The sequence below is a fragment of the Bos javanicus genome, chromosome 23 (assembly GCF_032452875.1).
Source record: "Bos javanicus breed banteng chromosome 23, ARS-OSU_banteng_1.0, whole genome shotgun sequence".
NCBI classification, from domain to species: domain Eukaryota; kingdom Metazoa; phylum Chordata; class Mammalia; order Artiodactyla; family Bovidae; genus Bos; species Bos javanicus.
In genome coordinates this window covers 25,182,490-25,207,310 of record NC_083890.1, presented here as the reverse complement: position 1 = coordinate 25,207,310, position 24,821 = coordinate 25,182,490, and the positions used below count along the sequence as shown (strand labels likewise).

At 44.6% G+C, this 24,821-nt stretch overlaps 1 protein-coding gene across 1 annotated transcript in view; it reads left to right on the top strand.

Annotated features, from left to right (window-relative positions):
- The window catches only part of ELOVL5 (ELOVL fatty acid elongase 5), a 72,881-nt gene that overhangs the window by 37,266 nt on the left and 10,794 nt on the right, over positions 1-24,821 (top strand). Inside the window, exons 2-3 of the mRNA XM_061398448.1 lie at positions 4,376-4,441; positions 7,407-7,594. Of these exons, the coding sequence (XP_061254432.1) occupies positions 4,384-4,441; positions 7,407-7,594 (246 nt within the window). The 5' untranslated portion in view covers positions 4,376-4,383. The remainder of the gene's footprint in view (positions 1-4,375; positions 4,442-7,406; positions 7,595-24,821) is intronic.

Here is a 24,821-nt window from a genome sequence, read left to right as displayed (position 1 = left end):
CAGCTTTAGCATCATTCCTTCCAAAGAAATCCCAGGGCTGATCTCCTTCAGAATGGACTGGTTGGATCTCCTTGCAGTCCAAGGGACTCTCAAGAGTCTTCTCCAACACCACAGTTCAAAAGCATCAATTCTTCAGCACTCAGCCTTCTTCACAGTGCAACTCTCAGATCCATACATGACCACAGGAAAAACCACAGCCTTGACTAGACAAACCTTTGTTGGCAAAGGAATGTCTCTGCTTTTGAATATGCTATCTAGGTTGGTCATAACTTTCCTTCCAAGGAGTAAACGTCTTTTAATTTCATGGCTGCAGTCACCATCTGCAGTGATTTTGGAGCCCAAAAAAATAAAGTCTGACACTGTTTCCACTGTTTCCCCATCTATTTCCCATGAAGTGATGGGACCGGATGCCATGATCTTCATTTTCTGAATGTTGAGCTTTAAGCCAACTTTTTCACTCTCCTCGTTCACTTTCATCAAGAGGCTTTTAGTTCCTCTTCACTTTCTGCCATAAGGGTGGTGTCATCTGCATATCTGAGGTTATTGATATTTCTCCCGGCAATCTTGATTCCAGCTTGTGCTTCTTCCAGCCCAGTGTTTCTCATGATGTACTCTGCATATAAGTTAAATAAGCAGGGTGACAATATACAGCCTTGACGTACTCCTTTTCCTATTTGGAACCAGTCTGTTGTTCCATGTCCAGTTCTAACTGTTGCTTCCTGACCTGCATACAGATTTCTCAAGAGGCAGATCAGATGGTCTGGTATTCACATCTCTTTCAGAATTTTCCACAGTTTATTGTGATCCACACAGTCAAAGGCTTTGGCATAGTCAATAAAGCAGAAATAGATGTTTTTCTGGAACTCTCTTGCTTTTTCCATGATCCAGCAGATGTTGGCAATTTGATCTCTGGTTCCTCTGCCTTTTCTAAAACCAGCTTGAACATCAGGGAGTTCACGGTTCACGTATTGTTGAAGCCTGGCTTGGAGAATTTTGAGCATTACTTTACTAGCGTGTGAGATGAGTGCAGTTGTGCGGTAGTTTGAGCATTCTTTGGCATTGCCTTTCTTTGAGATTGGAATGAAAACTGACCTTTTCCAGTCCTGTGGCCACTGCTGAGTTTTCCAAATTTGCTGGCATATTGAGTGTAGCACTTTCACAGCATCATCCTTCAGGATTTGAAATAGCTCAACTGGAATTCCATGACCTCCACTGGCTTTGTTCATAGTGACACTTCCTAAGGCTCACTTGACTTCACATTCCAGGATGTCTGGGTCTAGGTGAGTGATCACACCATCGTGATTATCTGGGTCGTGAACATCTTTTTTGTACAGTTCTTCTGTGTATTCTTGCCACCTCTTCTTAATATCTTCTGCTTCTGTTAGGTCCATACCATTTCTGTCCTTTATCGAGCCCATCTTTGCATGAAATGTTCCCTTGGTATCTCTAATTTTCTTGAAGAGATCTCTAGTCTTTCCCATTCTGTTGTTTTCCTCTATTTCTTTGCATTGATCGCTGAAGAAGGCTTTCTTATCTCTCCTTGCTATTCTTTGGAACTCTGCATTCAGATGTTTTTATCTTTCCTTTTCTCCTTTGATTTAGGTGAAGGTACACTGAACTGTGTTGCATCCTGTTTTTAATACAGAGTAATTCCTAGCCCCAGTTAGTAATTTGTTTTCTTAGTACAGTTCAGTTCAGTCGCTCAGTCGTGTCCGACTCCTTGCAACCCCATGAATCGCAGCATGCCAGGCCTCCCTGTCCACCACCATCTCCCGGAGTTCACTCAAACTCACGTCCATAGGGTTGGTGATGCCATCCAGCCATCTCATCCTCTGTCGTCCCCAGAGACACAATTGTAATACAGCCACGTGGTTACCAGAAACACTCTAGAATTTGATAGTGGGAAGTAATGTTCAACAGATAGTGTCTTTTTGGAAAATGTGCGTAAAAGAGGGATTCTTCAAAATCTGTTCTAATGTACCTGCCTCTGTTTTTGACCCTTAGCATGTTTTCCTTATCATCATTTTGTGTGTGTGGCCCTTGACCTGATGAAGAACTTTTGGATACTGTCGTGGTTAGATTTTTTTTTTTTCTTTAATGGTTCCGACCCCTCCCCGTCATGACCTGTGGTTCTGGAAGCCCCCGTAGGTTGGGTGGGTGCCGGAGACTCCTGGTTAAAGAGGGTAGGGAGGTGATGCTTGGCTTGGTGTCAGCATGGTCAGCCTCCTGGGAGGACTGACATCCCCTTTTCCCGTCTCAGTGTGGGGAACCAGTCACATCAAAGAATGGCTTATTCTTTGCTGAGCTCAGGACCAGAGCTCCTCTAGCATGGGCCCAGTGCCTGGGCTTGGTCCCTGCCAGTACAATTGTCCAGAGCAGCTGTGTGCCTGCGTGGCCCAGCTCGCCTGGAGCCGCCAGTAGGATGACTCTGGTGGTGAAGTGACGTTCCCGGCCCACGGGTGGCTCAGAAGATGGGAATCTGCCATGGGTGGTCAGGCCGCAGACCTGGCCGAGCACTTGGACGTTGTGCAAAGTGGGTCATGCTGTTCCCGTGATCCCCGATCACCAGGCAGAGTGTCAAGGGCTTGGCAGGGCCCCGTGCCTCTCCTGTTCTTTTAGAACAGTACAAAAGAGTACAGCTCAGCCCACAGGCCGCTCAGCGAGTGCCCAGTTCACCCAGCGGGGTGGGCCACCCGGCGGGAGGAGTTCACTCGCTGGGACCTTTTGTCCTGTTCTGCAGTGGCTGGGCAGCTGGGGAGCTAGCTGTGAAGGGGATGTGGGGACAGGCTGTGAGCACAGCTAAGGTGCCGCCTCTCCTGCCAGCCTGTGGCCACATGCTCCCCACGCCTTGGGGTTGATTTCTGTGAACCCTGGTGGGCGGGGAGGTGGGGCACAGATGTCTCCGGGCCACTGCCCCCAGCCGGCCCTTGAACTGGAGTGCCCTTTCTCTTTGCTCTGTGGTTACCTTCTGCGAGTGGCAACTTCATTTTCCAAAGAAAATTTTTGCTCCACGATCCCATCCCCTTTACCGTGCTTTATTTTTCATGCCAACATTTACTTTACATATTTTACGCGTGTGTGTTCCTGCCCCAGCTGGAATTTTTGCCCCCAAGGGGCAATTATTTTCCACATGTTGCGGGTAGGAACATGGGAGGCACTTCTGTGGTGGCCCAGCAGTAAAGAATCCTCCTGCCAGTGTAGGAGATGCAAGTTCAGTCTTTGGGTCACGAAGATCCCCTGGAGAAGGAAATGGCAACCCACTCCAGTATTCTTGCCTGGAGAATTCCATGGACAGAGAAGCCTGGAGGGCTACAGTCTGTGGGGTTGCAAGCAAGTTAGACACAACTGAGCGACTAAACAGCAACAACAGCAGGTAGGAGGTTAAATAACTCCTACTTCGCTATGCTTCGCTAACTTGTAAATTTCAAATGGGGGGAAAATAGGGAGTTGTAAAATCTTTGAAGATGGAGGTGGGTCTCTAACCACTGTTATGAGACAATCTCCAAGATGTCATAATACATACAGTACTCAGTGTACATGTTTTCCCAACTTTATTCTTTTGTGCTTACCTCAGTAAGAATGTAGTTTACATCGCACTCATAAATAATGGTACAAACATTGAAGGTTCATGGCAGTATTTATTCATTCTACCTAAGGACACAGCACTCTGATTATGGTGATTAGTTTGTTCTATTTAATGCGAAGTTGACTTGATCATGTATCAGTATTAATGGGTTGCGATCAACAGTTACAGAAACTCTCATTCAGCATGTGTCATCTTTTGTGCTTAGAGGAGAGAACCCTCCAGAAGTGTACCCAAGAAATGGTACCAGTAAGCTCCTTCTGACAGTGGGTCTGAGGGATTGTGTTGGATCAGAATGATGAGATTTTTCTTACTGCCTCTTTTCATTTTAAATGTTTGAATTTTTTGCTTTGGACGTGAAGTATGTTAGGACAGTAATTAATAAAAACACCCAGCAGAGGAACCATTTTCTCCCCATGGCAGTCCTGTTTGCCCTGATGGACTTTCCCCCTTCTGCCCACTTTCTATCCGGTTCTGTCCTTCTCCCCTCTGAGATTTCAGCTTCACAGAGAGAATTTTTATGGAGCTGAGAAAAGCACAGAAAACTGGCGCTTCACTTATTTATAAAGTGAATTCACGGGATTGTGTCTTTCCTTTTGCTTTTCAAATGAGAACTTAGCACGTAAGTTACTTTTGTGAGTTTAAAAAAGAAGTTGTTTGAACATGAGGAACTTAACCTTGTCCAGAGTGTCTTCTCTGAAAAGAATTTGTTCTTGTTTTATGAAAAAAAAAAAAAAAAACTACAGAAAGCATTTTGAGTAGAGATTAATCAATGTCTCTTTTTCTTAATAGGTTTTAAAATGGAGCACTTTGATGCATCGCTTAGCACCTATTTCCGGGCATGGCTTGGCCCCCGAGGTAAGGTGGTTTTGAGTCTTGCTCTCCCATCCTTCCTCCCACTCCTTGTTATAGGCAACTTGTGACTATTGCATGAAGACAGTCTAGAAACCATGCTCATTTTCCAGTGATTAGATACCAGGGGCTTGGAGTCCTGAAGTCATGAACAGGCGCAAGGTCCCCTGACTGCTGGGGCAGAGACACAGGTGCTGGGAACCTCTGCTGACTTCAGTGGAGATGGGATTATGTTGCAAGCTTACAGCCTGAGCGTGCCACAGATTTCACCACTGTTGGTGGCATGGGTTGCTCAGTTCTTGTGAGTCTCCAGCTGAATCCGATTTTCAAAATACACTGCTGCAATAGGGGTTTAAAACCCTTCCGGTTTTACAGTTTTAAGGGCTTTCTAAAGCCCTTTTTTGTGATGTGTCACATCACTGGATAAGTATATGTGCCTGAGCTCACTTCTTACCCTCATCTTTCATTGTCCTTCAGGACAAGTAAGTCAGCTCCAGATAGTATACCTTCTTCTAATCTCATCTCTAACATGTCACCTGTAAAGAGGGAACTTGGGAGGTTCACAGAACAATTCATAGGAAAGCTCCCAGAGGCTTTTAAACAGATAGAATCTCCATTTGACTCATGGTTTTTAAAATATAAAGAAAGCAATAAAAGGAACTTCATCTGTTAGTAAGGCAGGGATGCAGTAAGGCTTATGCCATCTGTGATAATAGTGAGGAAGTGGAGAAAGTCTACCGGGGTAACCTCTCTGGAGGGCAGTTGTGTTTTCTGTTGAAATTAAAATGCATGTGCCTTTTGACTCAGCAGAGATGTGTATAAGGAGGCTGCTTAGCGGTACTGCTTGTCAAGACTTGTTCCATGGGGAACAAGCTAAATTACTGTGTGGCCCCTGGAAAAGAACAAGCCAGATCCATGTGTCTGTGCTCATGTTGGGATGATGCCTTCTTTCAGTGTTGTAGGATCAAAATTCTAATTTTAAATGGCTGAAACAGTAATAAAAATTATTAGCTTTCATTGGAAGGACTGAAGCTCCAATACTTGGGCCACCTGATGCAGAGTCAACTCATTGGAAAAGACCCTGATGCTGAGAATGATTGAGGGCAGGAGGAGAAGGGGATGACAAGATGAGATGGTTGGATGACATCACTGACTCAGTGGACATGAGTTTGAGCTGTTGTAAGGACAGGGAAGCCTGGCACACTGCAGTCCATGGGGTCGCAGAGAGTCAGACACAGCTTAGCAACCGAACAACAGCAATGGGAACATTGTGAGATCTGAGTTATTCTAGGGGCTCTGTGATGTTGCCCAAGGACCCTGTGCTTGTCATTTCCTACCTTGGCTCCTGAGTGTGTCAGCAGCTCTGTGCTCAGGTCAGGCCCCCCGCCAGCTTTTGTGGTTGCAGATTGGCTGCTGAAGCTCCAGGCTGCACCTCCAGAGGAGGAGAAAAAAGTCTGATCTTTTGCATGGTTTTAAGAACCAGAAAACTCTTCCCCAGAGCACTTTACAGACTGTCGTCTCCTCAGAGCTCAGTGGCTGCAGTTGCTCCACATGCTCTTATCTGAACCAGTTTCCTGGGGGTGCGTTAGGGCTTCATGATTGACTAGCTCCCTAAGGATTTACCACCTGGGGTTAGGGCCAGCCACCCAGGAAATACTTGGATACTTGGTGACGTAGGAAAGTGAAGATCTGTTAGAAAATTTAATTTAATTAAAATAAGTTTGCAAGATGCAAAACAGCTTTAAATAAAAGGAAATGGGAGGTTTTCATAGGGGCATTCATTGTGTTTGTGTTATGTACACATCAGTTCAGTTCAGTCACTCAGTCGTGTCCTACTCTTTGTGACCCCGTGAATTGCAGCATGCCAGGCCTCCCTGTCCATCACCAACACATAAACATACATAAAGGTCTGATGTTACTTGCTAAGTAGGAACTTGGATTCTCAGAATTGACTCAGGCCCACAGCTGAGAACAAAAGGTGTTAAGAATCCTCTTGTTACTAATAGTTTGCTGGGGCAGCCACTTCCCTAAAGGGCTTCTGAGAAGCACAGATCAGTGAAACCACCATCACCACCACCCTAGCATCAGTGGGCAGAGGGTGGATGGAGTCTCCTTCTGAAGCCAAGAAAAAGAGACACTGGGAGAATTTAGGGTGTGTCTGCAAGAAAGGAGACTGACAGTGGTTCCCCAAGTGAACGTATGTTCTACTAAAGCTGTGCTTGTCCTGCAAGGTCAAGGGAGAGAGCCCTGGAGAGAGAGTAGCAAGATGGCTGAGCCAGGAGGTCAAAGAAGGGGCTGGTCCACTGTCCTTTTCCTCCTCCTTCCTGCCGAGGGGAGGGAAGGGGAGGCAGGAGGTCCTTCCTGCATCAGTAATGTCCTTGAATCGATAATGTAGGTCTTCTCTCTCATGCTTCTGCTCTTCTCTTATCCGGTCGTTTGCTGCTTCACTCTCACTTTTTAAAAAGTTATCGCCCCTGCTTCTGTTAACCATGGCACTCCGCAGACGAGGCCTGTTGAATCAGAGATGATCTCTGAGCTGGCCGAGTGGCATGTTTTCTGAGTCTGCATGCCAGACAAACTGGCTGACACTGGGCTGACATGGAGAGCTTCGGAGCTCAAAGATTGCCACCTCTAGGGTTTCCTTGACCCATGCATAATTCAGCAAGCCTGGTTAATCAATCCAGTTAGTGAAAAATTGAGCTTTCTCCTTGTTTTCTTTAAGATTCTTAAGAACAGATTTTATAAAAGTCATTTAGCAAAGCCCCTGGTAATATGCACATTACTGTTTAGAACATGAATGAGAGCCTCACCTTGAGCCTATGTATTGAAGACTCACAGTTCCTCTTTGAGTTGCTTTTTTGGCTTGGGAACATTGTGGTTAGAGAAAATTTTTTCATGTTCGAAGCACATTGTTATTATTTTTATATCTACTTTATTATCACTGAATGTTTTTTCTTTTACAATTTTCCAGATACTCGAGTAGAAGGATGGTTTCTTCTGGACAATTACATCCCCACCTTGGTCTGTTCCATCCTGTACTTGCTAATCGTGTGGCTGGGACCAAAATATATGAAGACTAGGCAACCGTTCTCCTGCCGGGGGATTTTAGTGGTGTACAACCTCGGACTCACTCTGCTGTCTCTCTATATGTTCTGTGAGGTAAGTCAGAGGCTGACACGCTTCCCCTTGCTTCAGGGTACTTGTGTCACTGTCCTGGATCCCAGGCCTAAGTGGAAAATGCCAGCGGTGGGGTGGGGGAGGGGAGGACAGGTACAGGAATGCATTTTGAGGATGTTCTAAAATCGATTTTTCAAAACACTGGAGTTATTTGTACAAATGTGCCTTCTGGAATATCTAAAATAGAAGCCTTTGCTATTCTTTTGTTATGTATGTTTTGTGTTACGCTCAGAATTAAACATTTTCAGAAACGTGCTCATGCAAGCAAAGTACAGAGTAGAAATTGAACAAAACGCAAAAAAACAGATCTGTGAGCATCTTATTAGGAAGCGTTTAATAAATGCTTGATTCTTACTGGGAGGCGGTGGGGGGAGGAAGTGGGCAGAGTCTGGGTCTGGTGTGTTTGTGGTCAGCCAGCCTCTCTCCACCTTGATCTGATCACTGTCAACAGCTTGGAGATTGGACAAGTTATTTTTATAAAAAGCTGAGAAGAGTAGATAGTGAGGTTGGTGTTTAGGGTTTGAATGGTCTGTGTAAGTTCAGGCCAGATTGTTTATTCTATAAAACAAAGATGTTGAAAACCAAATTTGATGATCTGAAAGGCTTAAGTAAGAGTGAACGATAACATCAGATCAGCACTTAAGCCTCCTGTTTAGACAGTACAGTCAGGCTTTAAAGTAGAGGGAGAGGAAAGCTCTCTCTGGGATAAGCACGATTTATATGCATTTTAGGAGCAGAACTACACTGTTCAGGTTTACAGCACAAAACGACTCCTAAATCTCTGGGGCGGAGAATGACGCCATACATAAAACAAACACTTTCAAGTACTCCTGCTTAGATTTTTAACCTTTCATTGTGACTTTGATTCTCCAAGGAGAGGAAAAGGAGAGAAATTAATATGAATCTTACAGTGATTTCCCCACCAGCCTCGAGCTGTGATGGGGGTCTGCCTGACTGTGTGGGTATGTGCGGGGGTCTGTGATGCAGGAGCTGGTGGGAACCACTGTGTCTGATGGTCAGAGACACTGCTGCAGAGGGAGGCCTGGGTTAGGTTCCCCCACGTAAATTTCATAAAGCAAGGTAAAGGTTTTATGATTAAGAATTTATAGATGCTATTCTCATTGCTTTTATGCCAACAGTCTGTGAAATGCTTACAACTCCTTTTTTTGCTTCTTTTCTGTCCTGTTCTAGAGCGAAAGCAGTTTAATTAGCCTCCAAGATGGAGATTGCAGGCCTGGAGGCAGGGGCAGTGACAGGCCTGGGCCCAGCCCTGTGCTCATCTCTGTGTTCCAGGGACAAAGCCGCAGTGAGCTGTCAGGTCTCAGAGTGAACCGCATACTTTCCCATACTTGATAGATAAGAGAGCCATTTCCTTATGAAGGCTCTTATAGAGTTAATTATTACACATAGCAATATTCTAGAGAAAAAATATTTAAGACTATTAAATCTTATAGAACTTAAGTTATCTGCCGAATATATTTCTCAAGCCGTAGAGATATAATCACAACTTCATAATTGAACCTCTCAAATAGCTAATTCACTGGTAAAGAGGGGAAGAAAGTGCTGGGTAAATCGCTGCCAAGTGCATGTGACTGGATGTGGGGGATCTATTAATAAGAGCGTTGTAATAGGAAGTACCAATTTTTCCTCCAAGACAGCTTGGTGGGAACATTAGAAAACGTTGAGCAGTATCTAAGCCCTGAATATAGAGATGGAGGAAATATACAAAGGAGGTTAAATATGTTTAACTCACAACTTAGAATACGTAGAGAAGTAATGGATATGGAGACAATAATCCTTAAATCAAGTTTATAAAAATAGAGCCAGAGCAGATATTCTTGAGTTGAAAATTAACCCTAGTATCCACATTAGATGATATTTACTTTGGATTTTGTCTGACTTTTTTTTTTTTCCTGTACTTACATAAACCCTTCAGGAATATCCTGATAACGTATCTTTTGTCAACTTTTAAATTTCATTGTAGCTACTGGTTTTTCCCTTTTTTCTTTTCTTAGCATTTATAGTCCAGTGAATACTAAAACATAGGACAATTATGGGGTTTTATAACGGAACAAATTAAAGGGATCCTGGAGCCCAGCTGGGCCCCTCACTTCAGGGAAGTATGCCAAGAGTTGGATCCATTGCCTGTGGTCACACCATTGGTGTGGTCATGACCATTAGTCTTTATTTATTCTGCTTATCTGTGTATTTGGGTCTGTAAAGAATTTTAAAAATAAATATGTAACCATTGATATTTTTGTTTGTTTAATCCTGTGGTATGAATTCATACCTGTTTGGCAAAGTTCTGGTTTTTTTTTTTAATATAAATTTACTTATTTTAATTGGAGGCTAATTACTTTACAATATTGTATTGGTTTTGCCATACAATGACATGAATCCCCCACTGGTGTATATGTGTTCCTCATCCTGAACCCCACTCCCGCCTCCCTCCCCATAAGTTCTGGATTAATATAAATAAAATTAACTGTTGCAAGTAGACAAGAGAAATCTTATTTGAAAGAGGGAGATGAAAATGAAAGGGGAGTCACTGAAGCTTTAAAATGACCTGAAGAAGGAAAATAACCAAATGACTATCTTAAAACTGTGAAATTCAGTTTAAGGTATAGCTTATGCACTTGGTAGAAAGGAAATCAAAAGGAGAGACATGGCTTAACTTTTTTTAATAATTAAATTTATTTATTTTTAATTGAAGGATAATTTTGTTTGTTTCTGCCAAGCATCAACATGAATCAGCCATAGGTATACCTATGGCTTTACTTCTAATTACCTCAGGAACTTGATGTTTATTTCCAGGGAAAAGGTCACAGATCTCTGAATTAGAAGTTTTGTATGTTTGAACAACAGTATGTTTTAGATTGGGATTAGGTGTTGTCTGAGATCACAGTCAGTGGTAAAGGCTTGAAAATAAAGTGTCAAGTTATAAAAGAGAAACAACTAATTTTGTATTACTTACTCAGCTTTGTAAAACTGTGTGCTTACAGTAGACATAAAAATCTTGCAAGCCTTTCTGCCAACCCTGCCCCCGAGGGGCAGGGCATGTTTCATCTGAATGGAAGCCCTACTGTGTTTTCAGATCATCCATATGTCTTTCCCTTCCCTCATCCCCAAGATCAGAGAATCCCCACCCACCAATGCCAGGTTGTGACCTTGCCCTCCTTATTCAGGGCTGCACTGGACTGGGTTTCCCCTGTTGTTCTCAGCCAGTAGAATAACTCCTTAGTTAACATCTCAAACACTCAGGTGGCTGCTCTGTCCTGACCTAGAACTTTTCTGGTGTGTCTGCCATGCTCTCCTGGCCTCTGGGCTCTTGTCACCAAAGCAAGGAGGATCTAACTGCTTGTTGTGTCACAGTCCAGAGGGGAGCATCCTGTGCAGAAATCTAGGACTCAGCAGTAGCAGCAGGAAGCAGTCAGCACGTAGACCTTGAACTTGAATGAAGAGAACTGCTGGCTGCCTTCCTGTACCCCATCCACTCAAACCTCCAAGACCAGGTTCTTCCTTTCTTTGGGTCTCTGCCCCCTAGAAACTCCCGATTTCTTCAGACCCAAACCTGCCTCAGTTTGACAGTCCCTGTCTCATTTCTGAGGACCTGTCTCAAGGTCAGTTCCTCTGTGTCCTCTTGAGGGCTTGGCTCTGAAGCAGTGATCCCAGCCTCTTCTGCCTCCTCATGGTCCCACGGAGCCTGATGCCTTCTCCCCCATCACGGTGTCCTGGGGATGTGCCCTCCAGCCTATCCCTCACAGGCACCTCACTGGCTGTGGTTACGGTGTTCCTTGCACATCTTTTTTGTCCTGTTGTTAGCATGGCTCCAGCATTGAGACAGAAAAAAGCAAATGTTGGAACCATGTTTTATCAATACTTTAACAAAGATAAATCACAGACTAAAAACACGATTGTTTTTTGAGTGTTAGTTTGTTTATTCCCTTGCAGTGAGAACTGTGTGTTGGTAAAGTAGTGTGAGAAAATTCAGTAACATGCAACAAAGATTCAGAACACTTAAATATAATTTTAGAAAATGATTGGTTGCCAACTGGATCGGTGATCTGAATTGGCATAGATTCAGAACTTATTCTTTTTTCTTTCCTTTTTCAATTTTTACTTAGAATTGTAAGTTTGAAACTACTTCAGAATATGGAAAATAAAATCACGAATAGTTCTCTAGGTACCTAACAAATATTGACATTACTGGTTTGTTTTTTGTTTAAAAAGAAAACATGACAAAAAGGCATCAGAGGTGTAGCCCCTTCACAGATGTAATGTTCTTCTGAAGTGCATGTTTCTTTCCTGGCTATGTTTCTATACATTTTCCACATATGTATGTATATATGTGACAACTTATAGGCTATTTGGAGAGTTGTTTTTTTTTTAAACTTACATGAGTGGTGTATGGCTTATATATACTCTTTTTCAAGTAGCTTTTTTCAGTCAGCATTATGTTTTGAGAAGATACTTTGAATCTTAGGGATTTCATTCATTAGTTTTAACTTCTCTTTATTACTTAACTGTTGGATCAGTCATTTGGTCCATTTTTCTTTGGGTGGACATGTACATTGTTTCCAATTTAACAGTGTGGAGATCCTTGAAGAATTATCTCCCAACACTATCTTTCTCTGTCACAGAAACTTCATTCTTGTTTTGCATTTTGTATTTTTCTGATATAGTACATAAGCACAGTTTCGTTATTTTCCTATTTATTCTCCTAGGCTGCGGTTCTCATGTGCTTTACTAGCTAGAAATAAATGTATATGTTGGCATTTGAGATAAAGGGCTTTTGCAGTTAAGAAGGAATTAAAAAGTACTTTTTTTCTCTCTGATCAGAAACCTCCCCCAAAACAAAAAACAATGCTGCATTGAATGTTCTTGGATGTGTCGCCTGTGCCGATGTGAGTGAGTGAGTGATTTTTGCCAGGCATACAGTTAGGAGTTAATGATTGAATCTTGACACTTTTAATGGGGAAATTTTAATCCATTTTCACTTAGTATGCTCATTATTATTTTAGAATGATTTCTATCACCTTTTATGTGTAAGTTTTCTTTACTTTTTTGCTTTCTTTCCTGCTTTCTGTTGAACTTTTTTTTCATTTTGCTGATTTGAAAGTTACTTATTATTTAGTAGCTACTTGTAAGTTTTCAACATGCACCTTTGACTTAATAAACTCTAAAGTGAATTGCTGTTTCTACTCCTGAACATTGCAAGGATCATAGATGATTTGGGCTTTGGGCCCCCATCATCCATGATATTGTTGTCAGTGCTTCATTCTGCCTCTTTCTGAGACCCTAAACAGTCATCATTACAGTCCGTGCTTACTGTTTTGTTTTTTTTTTTGTACACTGTTCATCTGTGAAACCCGTTCTTTGCTTTGAGCTTCAGTTTTCTTCTGAAGTAGTTCCTTTTCAGTGAAAGCTAAACTCTTAGTCCCTGAGTATCATCTGTGTGTGTGTATGCTTGAACATAATTTAGCAGGGCATAGAATTCTAAACTAGCAGTTATTTTCCCCCAGCACGTTGCAGATTTATTCCAGAGAAGTCTGCTGCAGTCCCATTTTTGTTTGTTTTGTAGGTAACCTTTTTCTTTAAAGATGTTTCTAAACTTGTGTTTAAGAATAAAAACAAAATGTACCTAAATAGTAGTTCACTCTTGTCTCAGGATTGTATGCATCCAAGTCATGGATTCATGTATTTCTTAATTTTGGAAAGTCCTTAGGCTTTGTCTTCTCCATACTTCCTCCTCCTCCATCAGTTCTGTCTGGAACTCCTGTTACATGTGTGGTGGACATTCTCACACCTGTGTACTCTCTCTCGAGTTTTTTGCACCTTTTTTCTCTTCTGCATTCCTCTAATTCACTTGTACTCTCAGTTGGGTCTAATCTGCTATTTCATCCATTTCTAGCTTCAGTTACTATGTATCAAAAATTCACTGCTTGTTCTTTTTCCCACTCCATAACCTGGAATTTTTTTTTTTCATCCGTGGTTGGAGATGACTGGGTCTCAAACTTAACCATTTGCTGTACTGCTTTTTAAAATAGTCTTTAAAAAGGGTTCTTTCAGCTGTATCTGTGAGGTCATGCCTCTGGGATAATTGTTATATCTATGTTGACCTTCTTTTTAAAAACAAAAACTGGACGATTTGTTGGGTGTCCTGTGTAAAGCATCTGAAGCTGGTGTCGGTAGGGTCATCTCAGGTAAATGTGGCGGCTGCGACCGGCGCACTAAGCGCAGGCGAAGCGTGGCCAAGAGAAGGTACCCCATGCCCGAAGGGCGGCGGCCAAGAGGAGCTACCCCACGTCCGAGGTCAGGGGCAGCGGCCGAGAGTGCCAGGCTGCGACGGCGCAGGAAAGGCTGAGAGGAGCTACCCCGCGTCCGAGGTCAGGGGCTGCAACGAGAGGAGCTACCCCACGCCCCCACGCCCGAGGCCAGGGGCGGCGGCCGGGAGGAGCTACCCCACGCCCCCACGCCCGAGGCCAGGGGCGGCGGCCGGGAGGAGCTACCCCACGCCCCCACGCCCGAGGCCAGGGGCGGCGGCCGGGAGGAGCTACCCCACGCCCCCACGCCCGAGGCCAGGGGCGGCGGCCGGGAGGAGCTACCCCACGCCCCCACGCCCGAGGCCAGGGGCGGCGGCCGGGAGGAGCTACCCCACGCCCCCACGCCCGAGGCCAGGGGCGGCGGCCGGGAGGAGCTACCCCACGCCTCCACGCTCGAGGCCAGGGGCGGCGGCCGGGAGGAGCTACCCCACGCCTCCACGCCCGAAGCCGGAGGCTGCAGCGGGGAAGACCAACCCCACACCCGAGGCTAGGGGCTGCGGCAAGGAGAACCAACCCCACGTCAAAGGAGCCGTGGCTGCACGGGTACAGGAGGGCCTAGAGGAGCTATCCCACATTTAAGATCAGGAAGGGCGGCGGTGAGGAGATAGCCCTCGTCCAGGGTAAGGAGCAGCGGCTGCGCTTTGCTGGAGAACCGTGAAGAGATAGCCCACGTCCAAGGTAAGAGAAACCCAAGTAAGACGGTAGGTGTTGCAAGAGGGCATCAGAGGGCAGACACACTGAAACCATGCTCAGAGAAAACTAGTCAATCTAATCACACTAGGACCACAGCCTTGTCTAACTCAATGAAACTAAGCCATGCCCGTGGGGCAACCCAAGATGGGCAGGTCATGGTGGAGACATCTGACAGAATGTGGTCCACTGGAGAAGGGAATGGCAAACCACTTCAGTATTCTTGCCTTGAGAACCCCATGAACAGTATGAAAAGACAAAATGATAGGATACTGAAAGAGGAACTCCCCAGGTCAGTAGGTGCCCAGTATGCTACTGGAGATCAGCGGAGAAATAACTCCAGAAAGAATGAAGGGATGGAGCTAAAGCAAAAACAATACCCAGCTGTGGATGTGACTGGTGATAGAAGTAAGGTCCGATGCTGTAAAGAGCAATATTGCATAGGAACCTGGAATGTCAGGTCCATGAATCAAGGCAAATTGGAAGTGGTCAAACAAGAGATGGCAAGAGTGAATGTCGACATTCTAGGAATCAGCGAACTAAAATGGACTGGAATGGGTGAATTTAATTCAGGTGACCATTATATCTACTACGGCAGGCAGGAATCCCTCAGAAGAAATGGAGTAGCCATCATGGTCAACAAAAGAGTACGAAATGCAGTACTTGGATGCAATCTCAAAAACGACAGAAAGATCTTTGTTCATTTCCAAGGCAAACCATTCAGTATCACAGTAATCCAAGTCTATGTCCCAACCAGTAACGCTGAAGAAGCTGAAGTGGAGCGGTTCTATGAAGACCTACAAGACCTTTTAGAACTAACACCCAAAAAAGATGTCTTTTTCATTATAGGGGACTGGAATGCAAAAGTAGGAAGTCAAGAAACTCCTAGAGTAACAGGCAAATTTGGCCTTGGAATACGGAATGAAGCAGGGCAAAGTCTAACAGAGTTTTGCCAAGAAAATGCACTGGTCATAACAAACACCCTCTTCCAACAACACAAGAGAAGACTCTATACATGGACATCACCAGATGGTCAACACCAAAATCAGATTGATTATATTCTTTGCAGCCAAAGATGGAGAAGTTCTATACAGTCAGCAAAAACAAGACCAGGAGCTGACTGTGCCTCAGACCATGAAGTCCTTATTGCCAAATTCAGACTTAAATTGAAGAAAGTAGAGAAAACCACTAGATCATTCAGGTATGACCTAAATCAAATCCCTTATGATTATACAGTGGAAGTGAGAAATAGATTTAAGGGTCTAGATCTGATAGATAGAGTACCTGATGAACTATGGATGGAGGTTCGTGACATTGTACAGGAGACAGGGATCAAGACCATCCCCATGGAAAAGAAATGCAAAAAAGCAAAATGGCTGTCTGGGGAGGCCTTACAAATAGCTGTGAAAAGAAGAGAAGCAAAAAGCAAAGGAGAAAGGGAAAGATACAAGCATCTGAATGCAGAGTTCCAAAGAATAGCAAGAAGAGATAAGAAAGCCTTCTTCAAAAATCAATGCAAAGAAATAGAGGAAAACAACAGAATGGGAAAGACTAGAGATCTCTTCAAGAAAATTTGAGATACTAAGGGAACATTTCATGCAAAGATGGGCTCGATAAAGGACAGAAATGGTATGGACCTAACAGAAGCAGAAGATATTAAGAAGAGGTGGCAAGAATACACAGAAGAACTGTACAAAAAAGATGTTCACGACCCAGATAATCACGATGGTGTGATCACTGACCTAGACCCAGACATCCTGGAATGTGAAGTCAAGTGGGCCTTAGGAAGCATCACTACGAACAAAGCTAGTGGAGGTGGTGGAATTCCAGTTGAACTATTTCAAATCCTGAAAGATGATGCCGTGAAAGTGCTACACTCAATATGCCAGCAAATTTGGAAAACTCAGCAGTGGCCACAGGACTGGAAAAGGTCAGTTTTCATTCCAATCCCAAAGAAAGGCAATGCCAAAGAATGCTCAGACTACTGCACAATTGCACTCATCTTACATGCTAGTAAAGTAATGCTCAAAATTCTCCAAGCCAGGCTTCAGCAATACGTGAACCGTGAACTTCCTGATGTTCAAGCTGGTTTTAGAAAAGGCAGAGGAACCAGAGATCAAATTGCGAACATCTGGATCATCGAAAAAGCAAGAGAGTTCCAGAAAAACATCTATTTCTGCTTTATTGACTATGCCAAAGCCTTTGACTGTGTGGATCACAATAAACTGTGGAAAATTCTGAAAGAGATGTGAATACCACACCACCTGATCTGCCTCTTGAGAAATTTGTATGCAGGTCAGGAATCAACAGTTAGAACTGGACATGGAACAACAGACTGGTTCCAAATAGGAAAAGGAGTAAGTTAAGGCTGTATATTGTCACCCTGCTTATTTAACTTACATGCAGAGTACATCATGAGAAATGCTGGGCTGGAAGAAGCACAAGCTGGAATCAAGATTGCCGGGAGAAATATCAATAACCTCAGATTTGCAGATGACACCACCCTTACGGCAGAAAGTGAAGAGGAACTAAAAAGCCTCTTGATGAAAGTGAACGAGGAGAGTGAAAAAGTTGGCTTAAAGCTCAACATTCAGAAAATGAAGATCATGGCATCCGGTCCCATCACTTCATGGGAAATAGATGGGGAAACAGTGGAAACAGTGTCAGATTTTATTTTGGGGGGCTCCAAAATCACTGCAGATGGTGACTGCAGCCATGAAATTAAAAGACGTTTACTCCTTGGAAGGAAAGTTATGACCAACCTAGATAGCATATTCAAAAGCAGAGACATTGCTTTGCCAACAAAGTTTTGTTTAGTCAAGGCTATGGTTTTTCCTGTGGTCATGTATGGATCTGAGAGTTGGACTGTGAAGAAGGCTGAGCGACAAAGAATTGCTGCTTTTGAACTGTGGTGTTGGGGAAGACTCTTGAGAGTCCCTTGGACTGCAAGGAGATCCAACCAGTCCATTCTGAAGGAGATCAGCCCTGGGATTTCTTTGGAAGGAATGATGCTAAAGCTGAAACTCCAGTACTTTGGCCACCTCATGCAAAGAGTTGACTCATTGGAAAAGACTCTGATGCTGGGAGGGATTGGGGGCAGGAGGAGAAGGGGACGACAGTGAATGAGATGGCTGGATGGCATCACTGACTCGATGGACGTGAGTCTGGGTGAACTCCGGGAGTTGGTGATGGACAGGGAGGCCTGGCGTGCTTCAATTCAAGAGTCGGACACGACTGAGCAACTGAACTAAAGAAGAGATTTTTTTTTTTTAAAGGACTTGAATATAAGCTCACTTCCTCTTTTCTGAGTTCTTTCTCAGGGAAGCAGCACCTTATATCAGGGCTTCCCTGGTGGCTCAGATGGTAAAGAATCTGCCTGCAATGTGGGAGACGCAGGTTCGATCCTTGAATTGGAAAGATCCCCTGGAGAAGGGAATGGCTACTCACTCCAGTATTCTTGACTGGAGAATTCCATGGACAGAGGAGCCTGGTGGGCTGTAGTCCATGGGGTCGCAGAGTCAGACACGACTGAGCAGTTAACACGACACTCGCCTCACAGTTGGGCATCAGTGGTGCTGGAGCCCTTTGGCTGGTCCCTGTAGCATCTGTGCACTGTGCTAACAGCGGGGGTGATGGTTGTGCTTAGTCCGGTTGCCTGCACTGCGAGAACAGAAGTCATTTTTTCATTTGAATCTTCTCATCAAAACGTCCAGGACTTCTTTATAGGGAAGATGAAAGACATCGAGCATTTGATGGGACAGGTGTTTTATTTTCCAGCCTCTCTGTAATTGTGGAGTCAGTGCTGTCGACACCTCTCCCCAGGCACCTGCAGCACTGCCTCCCCGCCTCTGGCTTTGAAGGTCCTCAATAGAGCTACAGAGCAGTTGCTCTGGTAACATTATATTCTAAACAGCCTTGTTTTTCTTTCCCTTCAGGCTTTCCTAAAATAGATAGGTTATTGTGGGAAAAACCAGATTTGGAAAAACACTTGAAAGACCTGGCAAGTAATTATTGCATTTTATTTAAAAATGATTTTGTTTACAAAAATATTTTGAAAAAGACGTTTAGTACTCTTCTGGTTTTGCCTATTGAACAGAGGTGTAGAGAGGCTAAAATGTTGGTGAGGTTAATACTTACAAGAAAGACCTGACTGTTGCCTCAGACACTTCTTACTCACAGTTCCCTGACAGCTGAAATTCCTTGCTCAGAAAGAAATCTCTCTCTAGGGGAAGCATTGCCTCAGTTACTTGCCCATCCATTCACCTGGCACTGCCCTAGAGAATGCCTGCAGTGGGCACTCAGAGAGAAGGATGCAGCCCAGACAGCCTCTGCCTGAGCTGCATACACAGGGGACGGGGAGGGAAGGCCTTTCAGTAGAGACAAAGCTTTGACGTTGGTCCAGAGCCAGGCTAGACTCTTCTTAACTGACCTGCAGACCTTGTTAACCTGGCCTTGCAGCCGCTGTTAACAAGCTGGTGGTGGGTTGTTCAGTTGTCATTTGGGTTGTCCAACTCTCCGCGACCCCATGAACTGTAGCCTGGCAGGCTCCTCTGTCCATGGGATTTCCATGAATCCTGGAGTGGGTTGTCATTTCCTTCTCCAATTCCTGACCCAGGGATTGAACCCTCATCTCCTGCATTGCAGGCAGATTCTTTACTGCTGACCCACCAGGGAAGCCCGGTATAACAAGGTACCAGTCTACAAATGCTCAGCTAAAGCAGACTCAGTTTGCAAAGCAGGAGTCAGTAGGTAAGCTGGAAATCTCTCAGAGGATGCTCTCCTGAGGCTTCTGTATACAGCAAGACAGACCTAGTCACGAGCCTTCAAGTATTTGGGCAAGAAGAGCAGGCACTTGTCTGGAATCACAGCAAAGACATATACAGTACCTGCCTGTGCCTGGTACTGGTCCCGCTCACTCAGTGTTCGTCACATGGTTACTGACTCCATCCTGCAGAGGCAAAGTCCTGGTTGGACCTGGGATTCGAGTCTGAGATTCAGGCCATTGTGCATCACCTTCTCAGAACACTATCTCAGCTTGGGTTTTCTCTCCCAGCCACCTGCAGCCCCATAAAATACAAAATGAGTGTTCTTTGTGGGACGTGTGGAAGCAGCCTACCGGAAACCACCGCTCAGGACACTGAACAGTGAGAGAAACAAACTGCAGCGTAAGAGAATAGGGCCCGAGGCTGGGGGAGAATGCCAGACATGCCTGTGTCAGGCTGCTCTGAGGACAAGCTGTTTGTTTCTGCTTTGTTCTGAAGCCTCCTCTAGTGCACAGAGCCTGTCCTTATGACGTAACCAAGAATATTGCAGTCAGCTGTAACCCAGGGGTGTTCCTGGTCCTAAGTGGAAAAAAGCACATTTGGAGGTCACGGGTATGAAATTATCTTAATGGGCATCCTTCTGCTCTGGACAGGAGAGATGTGAAATTCAAACCCACATGCTTTGACTTGACCCTGTTCCATAATAGCACTGCTAAGATTGATCAGCTAAACCCTAGAGAAAAGGTACTTTTCATTTGGGAGTATTCATGGTTCATTTTATTTTTTAATTTGTTTAGACTTTTTGTTTTGGGCTATAGGGCTGCAATTCATGGGGTCGCAAAGAGTCGGACACGACTGAGCAACTGATCTGATCTGATAGTTGATTGACAATGTTGTGATAGTTTCAGGTGAACAGTGAAGGGGCTCAGCCATCCATATACATGCATCCATTCTTCCCCAAACTCCCCTTCCATCTGGGCTGCCACATAACTTTGAGCAGAGTTCCATGTGCTATACAGGAGGTCTTTGTGGTCATCCATTTTAAATATAGTGGTGTGTACATGTCCATCCCAAACTCCCTGACTATCTCTTTTCCCCCTCATCCTTCCCTCCTCCGGCAACCATAAGTTCATTCTTTAAGTCTGTGAGTCTCTTTCTGCATTCTAAGTTGATTTGTATCATTTCATTTTAGATTCCACATGTAAGGGATGTCATACGATATTTCTCCTTCTGTCTGACTGACTTTACTCAGTATGACAGTCTCTAGGTCTTCAGTTCAGTTCAGTTCAGTCACTCAGTCGGACGGCTTTGCGACCCCATGAATCGCAGCATGCCAGGCCTCCCTGTCCATCACCAACTCCCAGAGTTCACTCAGACTTACATTCATTGAGTCGGTGATGCCATCCAGCCATCTCATCCTCTGTCGTCCCCTTCTCCTCCTGCCCCCAATCCCTCCCAGCATCAGAGTCTTTTCCAGTGAGTCTTTTCAACTCTTCACATGAGGTGGCCAAAGTACTGGAGTTTCAGCTTTAGCATCATTCCTTCCAAAGAAATCCCAGGGCTGATCTTCACAATGGACTGGTTGGATCTCCTCGCAGTCCAAGGGACTCTGAAGAGTCTTCTCCAACACCACAGTTCAAAAGCATCAATTCTTTGGCACTCAGCCTTCTTCACAGTCCAACTCTCACATCCATACATGACCATAGGAAAAACCATAGCCTTGACTAGATGGACCTTTGTTGGCAAAGCAATGTCTCTGCTTTTGAATATGCTATCTAGGTTGGTCATAACTTTCCTTCCAAGGAGTAAGCGTCTTTTAATTTCATGGCTGCAGTCACCATCTGCAGTGATTTTGGAGCCCAAAAAAATAAAGTCTGACACTGTTTCCACTGTTTCCCCATCTATTTCCCATGAAGTGACGAGACCAGATGCCATGATCTTCATTTTCTGAATGTTGAGCTTTAAGCCAACTTTTTCACTCTCCTCTTTCACTTTCATCAAGAGGCTTTTTAGTTCCTCTTCACTTTCTGCCATGAGGGTGGTGTCATCTGCATATCTGAGGTTACTGATATTTCTCCTGGCAATCTTGATTCCAGCTTGTGCTTCTTCCAGCCCAGTGTTTCTCATGATGTACTCTGCATGTAAGTTAAATAAGCAGGGTGACAATACACAGCCTTGACATACTCCTTTTCCTATTTGGAACCAGTCTGTTGTTCCAGACTGTTCTAACTGTCCAGTTCTAACTGTTGCTTCCTGACCTGCATAGGTTTCTCTAGGTCTTATGGTTCATTTTAAACCAAACATCTGCTGAAGGTAAAGATCCAGTGAAAGGTCTGATTTTCCATAAAATTCTTCATGGTTAGAATGTCTCCGTTGTGTTCTTATTAAGGACTCAGAACAGACAAAGAAGGTCAGAGGAGCTTGGAAGTTCTGTTGGAGATTACATTTGAACCCAGAGTCAGATTTTCTCAGGTGCTGGTCCCACCAGTGCCATGTAGAAGCTGTGTGACTCTGGACCACACACGTCGCTACTCATGTTTCCTTAGTAAAAACATGAACTTGATCCAGGTCTAAAAAAGTACACACTTGTACACACCCACAGGGACAGTCAAATCTGTGAAGACGTCAGCCTCACACACTGTTGGTGGGGTTGCTCATTTTAGCAAAGTCCCTCGGGTCCTAAGATGGTTGAATTTTACCATGGTTAGTGTCTGTTCTCGTGTCTGTTCTCGTTACCTTTCATTCCATTTCTGCTTAGATGGATATAACCACACAGCTCATCAAACTCTCATCACTAAAACCATTAGCCCCTTTTCAAAAGGGATCATCGTGTTGCTCTGAGATCTTGGGATGTCGGGTGAGTGACTGATAAGGGCCACACAGGAGGACGTTTGTCTTCTTAGTGTTTCAGGTGACTTTGTTTTCTTGAGATGCTGCGGTAGCGTTTCAGTAAGTGCCATGGAAGTGGTTATCGTACTACAGGGTATGTGCCCTATTTGTGGTTAAATTGTGGTATTAGATGAGAAAAGTCATCTCTCACCCAGAAAATCAACTTGAAATGCTTCTCTCCATGAACTGCATCATCCAGACCCAGCAGTGATGTTCTCCTCAGTTTTCTTCTTTGAAAAGATGCATGAAACCCCCTTTGCTTATTGAATTTGTCTCATAAGGAGAGAAGAAAGCTTCTAGCTGGGCTTTAATTATAGCTCTGCACATGCTCCTGGCCTAACTAAGTTTGCTTTACTCCAAAGAAGGGGAGCAGTGCTTTGCTGTGGTGCTGTTTATGTCTTGGTTACTTGGGAAAAGCCAGATGTAGGGTACCTGGTGCTGCCTCGGTCGCTCTTGGAGTGGCTGGAGGGATCAAGGACTGGGGAGGGTGGTGGCCAGCTGCTCGCTATGGCCTGCTTTTCCATTGGAGCACGGTCCTGCCCTCTCGAGGTGATGCTCAGAAGTCAAGGTTGAACCCTGCTGCCCTCACTTCCAGTACCTCGCCGCTGGCCCCGCCCCCTGGGTCCTCCCCCAGGCTGCAGGGTGCTGAACGTTCAGGGATGGACCAGAGCTGCTCTTGGGAGGAAGCCAGGCCTGTCGAGAGCTTTGTCTCCTCTGAAGCACTCCTCACAGGCTGGAGGGGAGGCCAGGCCTTGGCTCTGAGAGCTTCTGGGCTGTTACTCAGACACACTGTTTTCTTCTGATGGGAACAGAGAGACCAGGGTCCTGATACCGGCCACCTTTACAAAAGGTGCAGAGAGGCTTAGATAAATCAACTTGAACTCCAATGCTCAATCCTCATGTGTTAAATTATCCTGCCCCCTGCTCCCCACCTCCTTTTTTTATCCTATCTCTTTTGAAGCCAAGGATATTCAAGAATTAAAACTTAACATGTCCCCAGTAGGACATTTGATGAGGACTGGTTTTCATCTTGTGAACAGAAGACTTTTTTCCTGCAAATAAAACAGCAGGTCTAGATTTAAGGGACAAGAAGCAGCACCTTGAACTCGGTGGTTAGTTGAGCAGATATTTGTTCAGCATCTCTTGTGTATTAGTCCTCCCTCTGTTGGATTTTGTGGATGAGGGAGCTGCAGCCAGTGCCGCCAAGAACTTAAGACAGCAGAGCTTAAGACAGAGCCAGTGACACAGGGCTTAAAGATCACGTGAGCAGATAGGTGTAAGTCATGGTAGGGTAGGCCCAGAGGCAGGAGACCAGGCTTGACCTGGAGTGCTCAAGAGAGCAGTCATGAAGAAATAGAATTTTAGCTGACCTTTGAAGGATAGAGAAAATTTTGAGAGCATTGCAGTTGAAAAGGATAAAGTAATGGTTGTTTCCAGCAGTTACTGTGCTTACCTTTTCTACCAGGCTGGGTGAGATAAGCCTTCCATACTTCATCTCATTAACTTCCCATGGCAATCTGAACAGGAGACAGTCTTTATCCTATTTGAGGAGTGAGGAAACTAAGACCTAAAGAGCTGCTGTCTGTTTTTGTAAATAAAGTTTTATTGGTTTCCTGTTTTATGGTATTTAAGTGCACTCCTCCCCCTCCCCCTCCCCCCACCCCCGCCATTGGTAATATGAAAGAACTACAAGTTTCTTTTTTTTTTTTTTAAGTCTACCTTTATTTTGGGGGCTTCCCAGGTGCTGCAGTGAAAGAATCTGCCAATTCAGGAGACTCAAGTTTGATCCATGGGTCAGGAAGATCCCCTGGAGGAGGAAATGGCAACCCACTCCAGTATTCTTGCCTGGAAAATTCCCTGGACAGAGGAGCCTAGCAGGCTACAGACCTTGGGGTTGCAGAGAGTCGGACACTACTGAGCACAAGCACTAACTAACCTTTAATATTGTTGTTTTTTAAAATTTCTTTGGCTGGGAGAGCTCTTCATTGTGGCTTGGGGGCTTAGTTGCCCCACAGCATGCGGGATCTTAATTCCTGGACCAGAGATTGAACCACGTCCCCAGCTTTGGAAGGAGGAGTCTTAACCACTAGACCACCAGGGAAGTCCTTCAAGTTTCTATTTTTAAGAGAAGGCCTCTGTGAACAAAGACTTTACATTCTCTTCTGGTGTATTTGAAAACATTTGCCCCTTCTTACTGTCAAGGGGAAAAAGTACGCATACTTAGAGCAGATGCCCAGAAGTGGTGTTGAGTTTGCTTTGAACTTTCTACGCTGTCTCTACTCGCTGCACCTGTGATCAGAAACATCAATTCAGGAAACAGCCCACTGGGCTCAAGGTGCGGAGTGGGGAGGGGAGCGGTGTGCACTTTATAGAAGAAGAAACAGATTTTGCCCTTGGAGAATGTATCCCACCTGGGAGAGGATCACACCTGTAATCTGGGCTTCTTTGTCTCCATCCTTTAATCCAGTAGAGTTCCAAAAAGTTCTTTTTCCGTACCCTCCAGCTGCAGAAGATAATTTATCAGTTTCCTCATAGGAAAGAAGG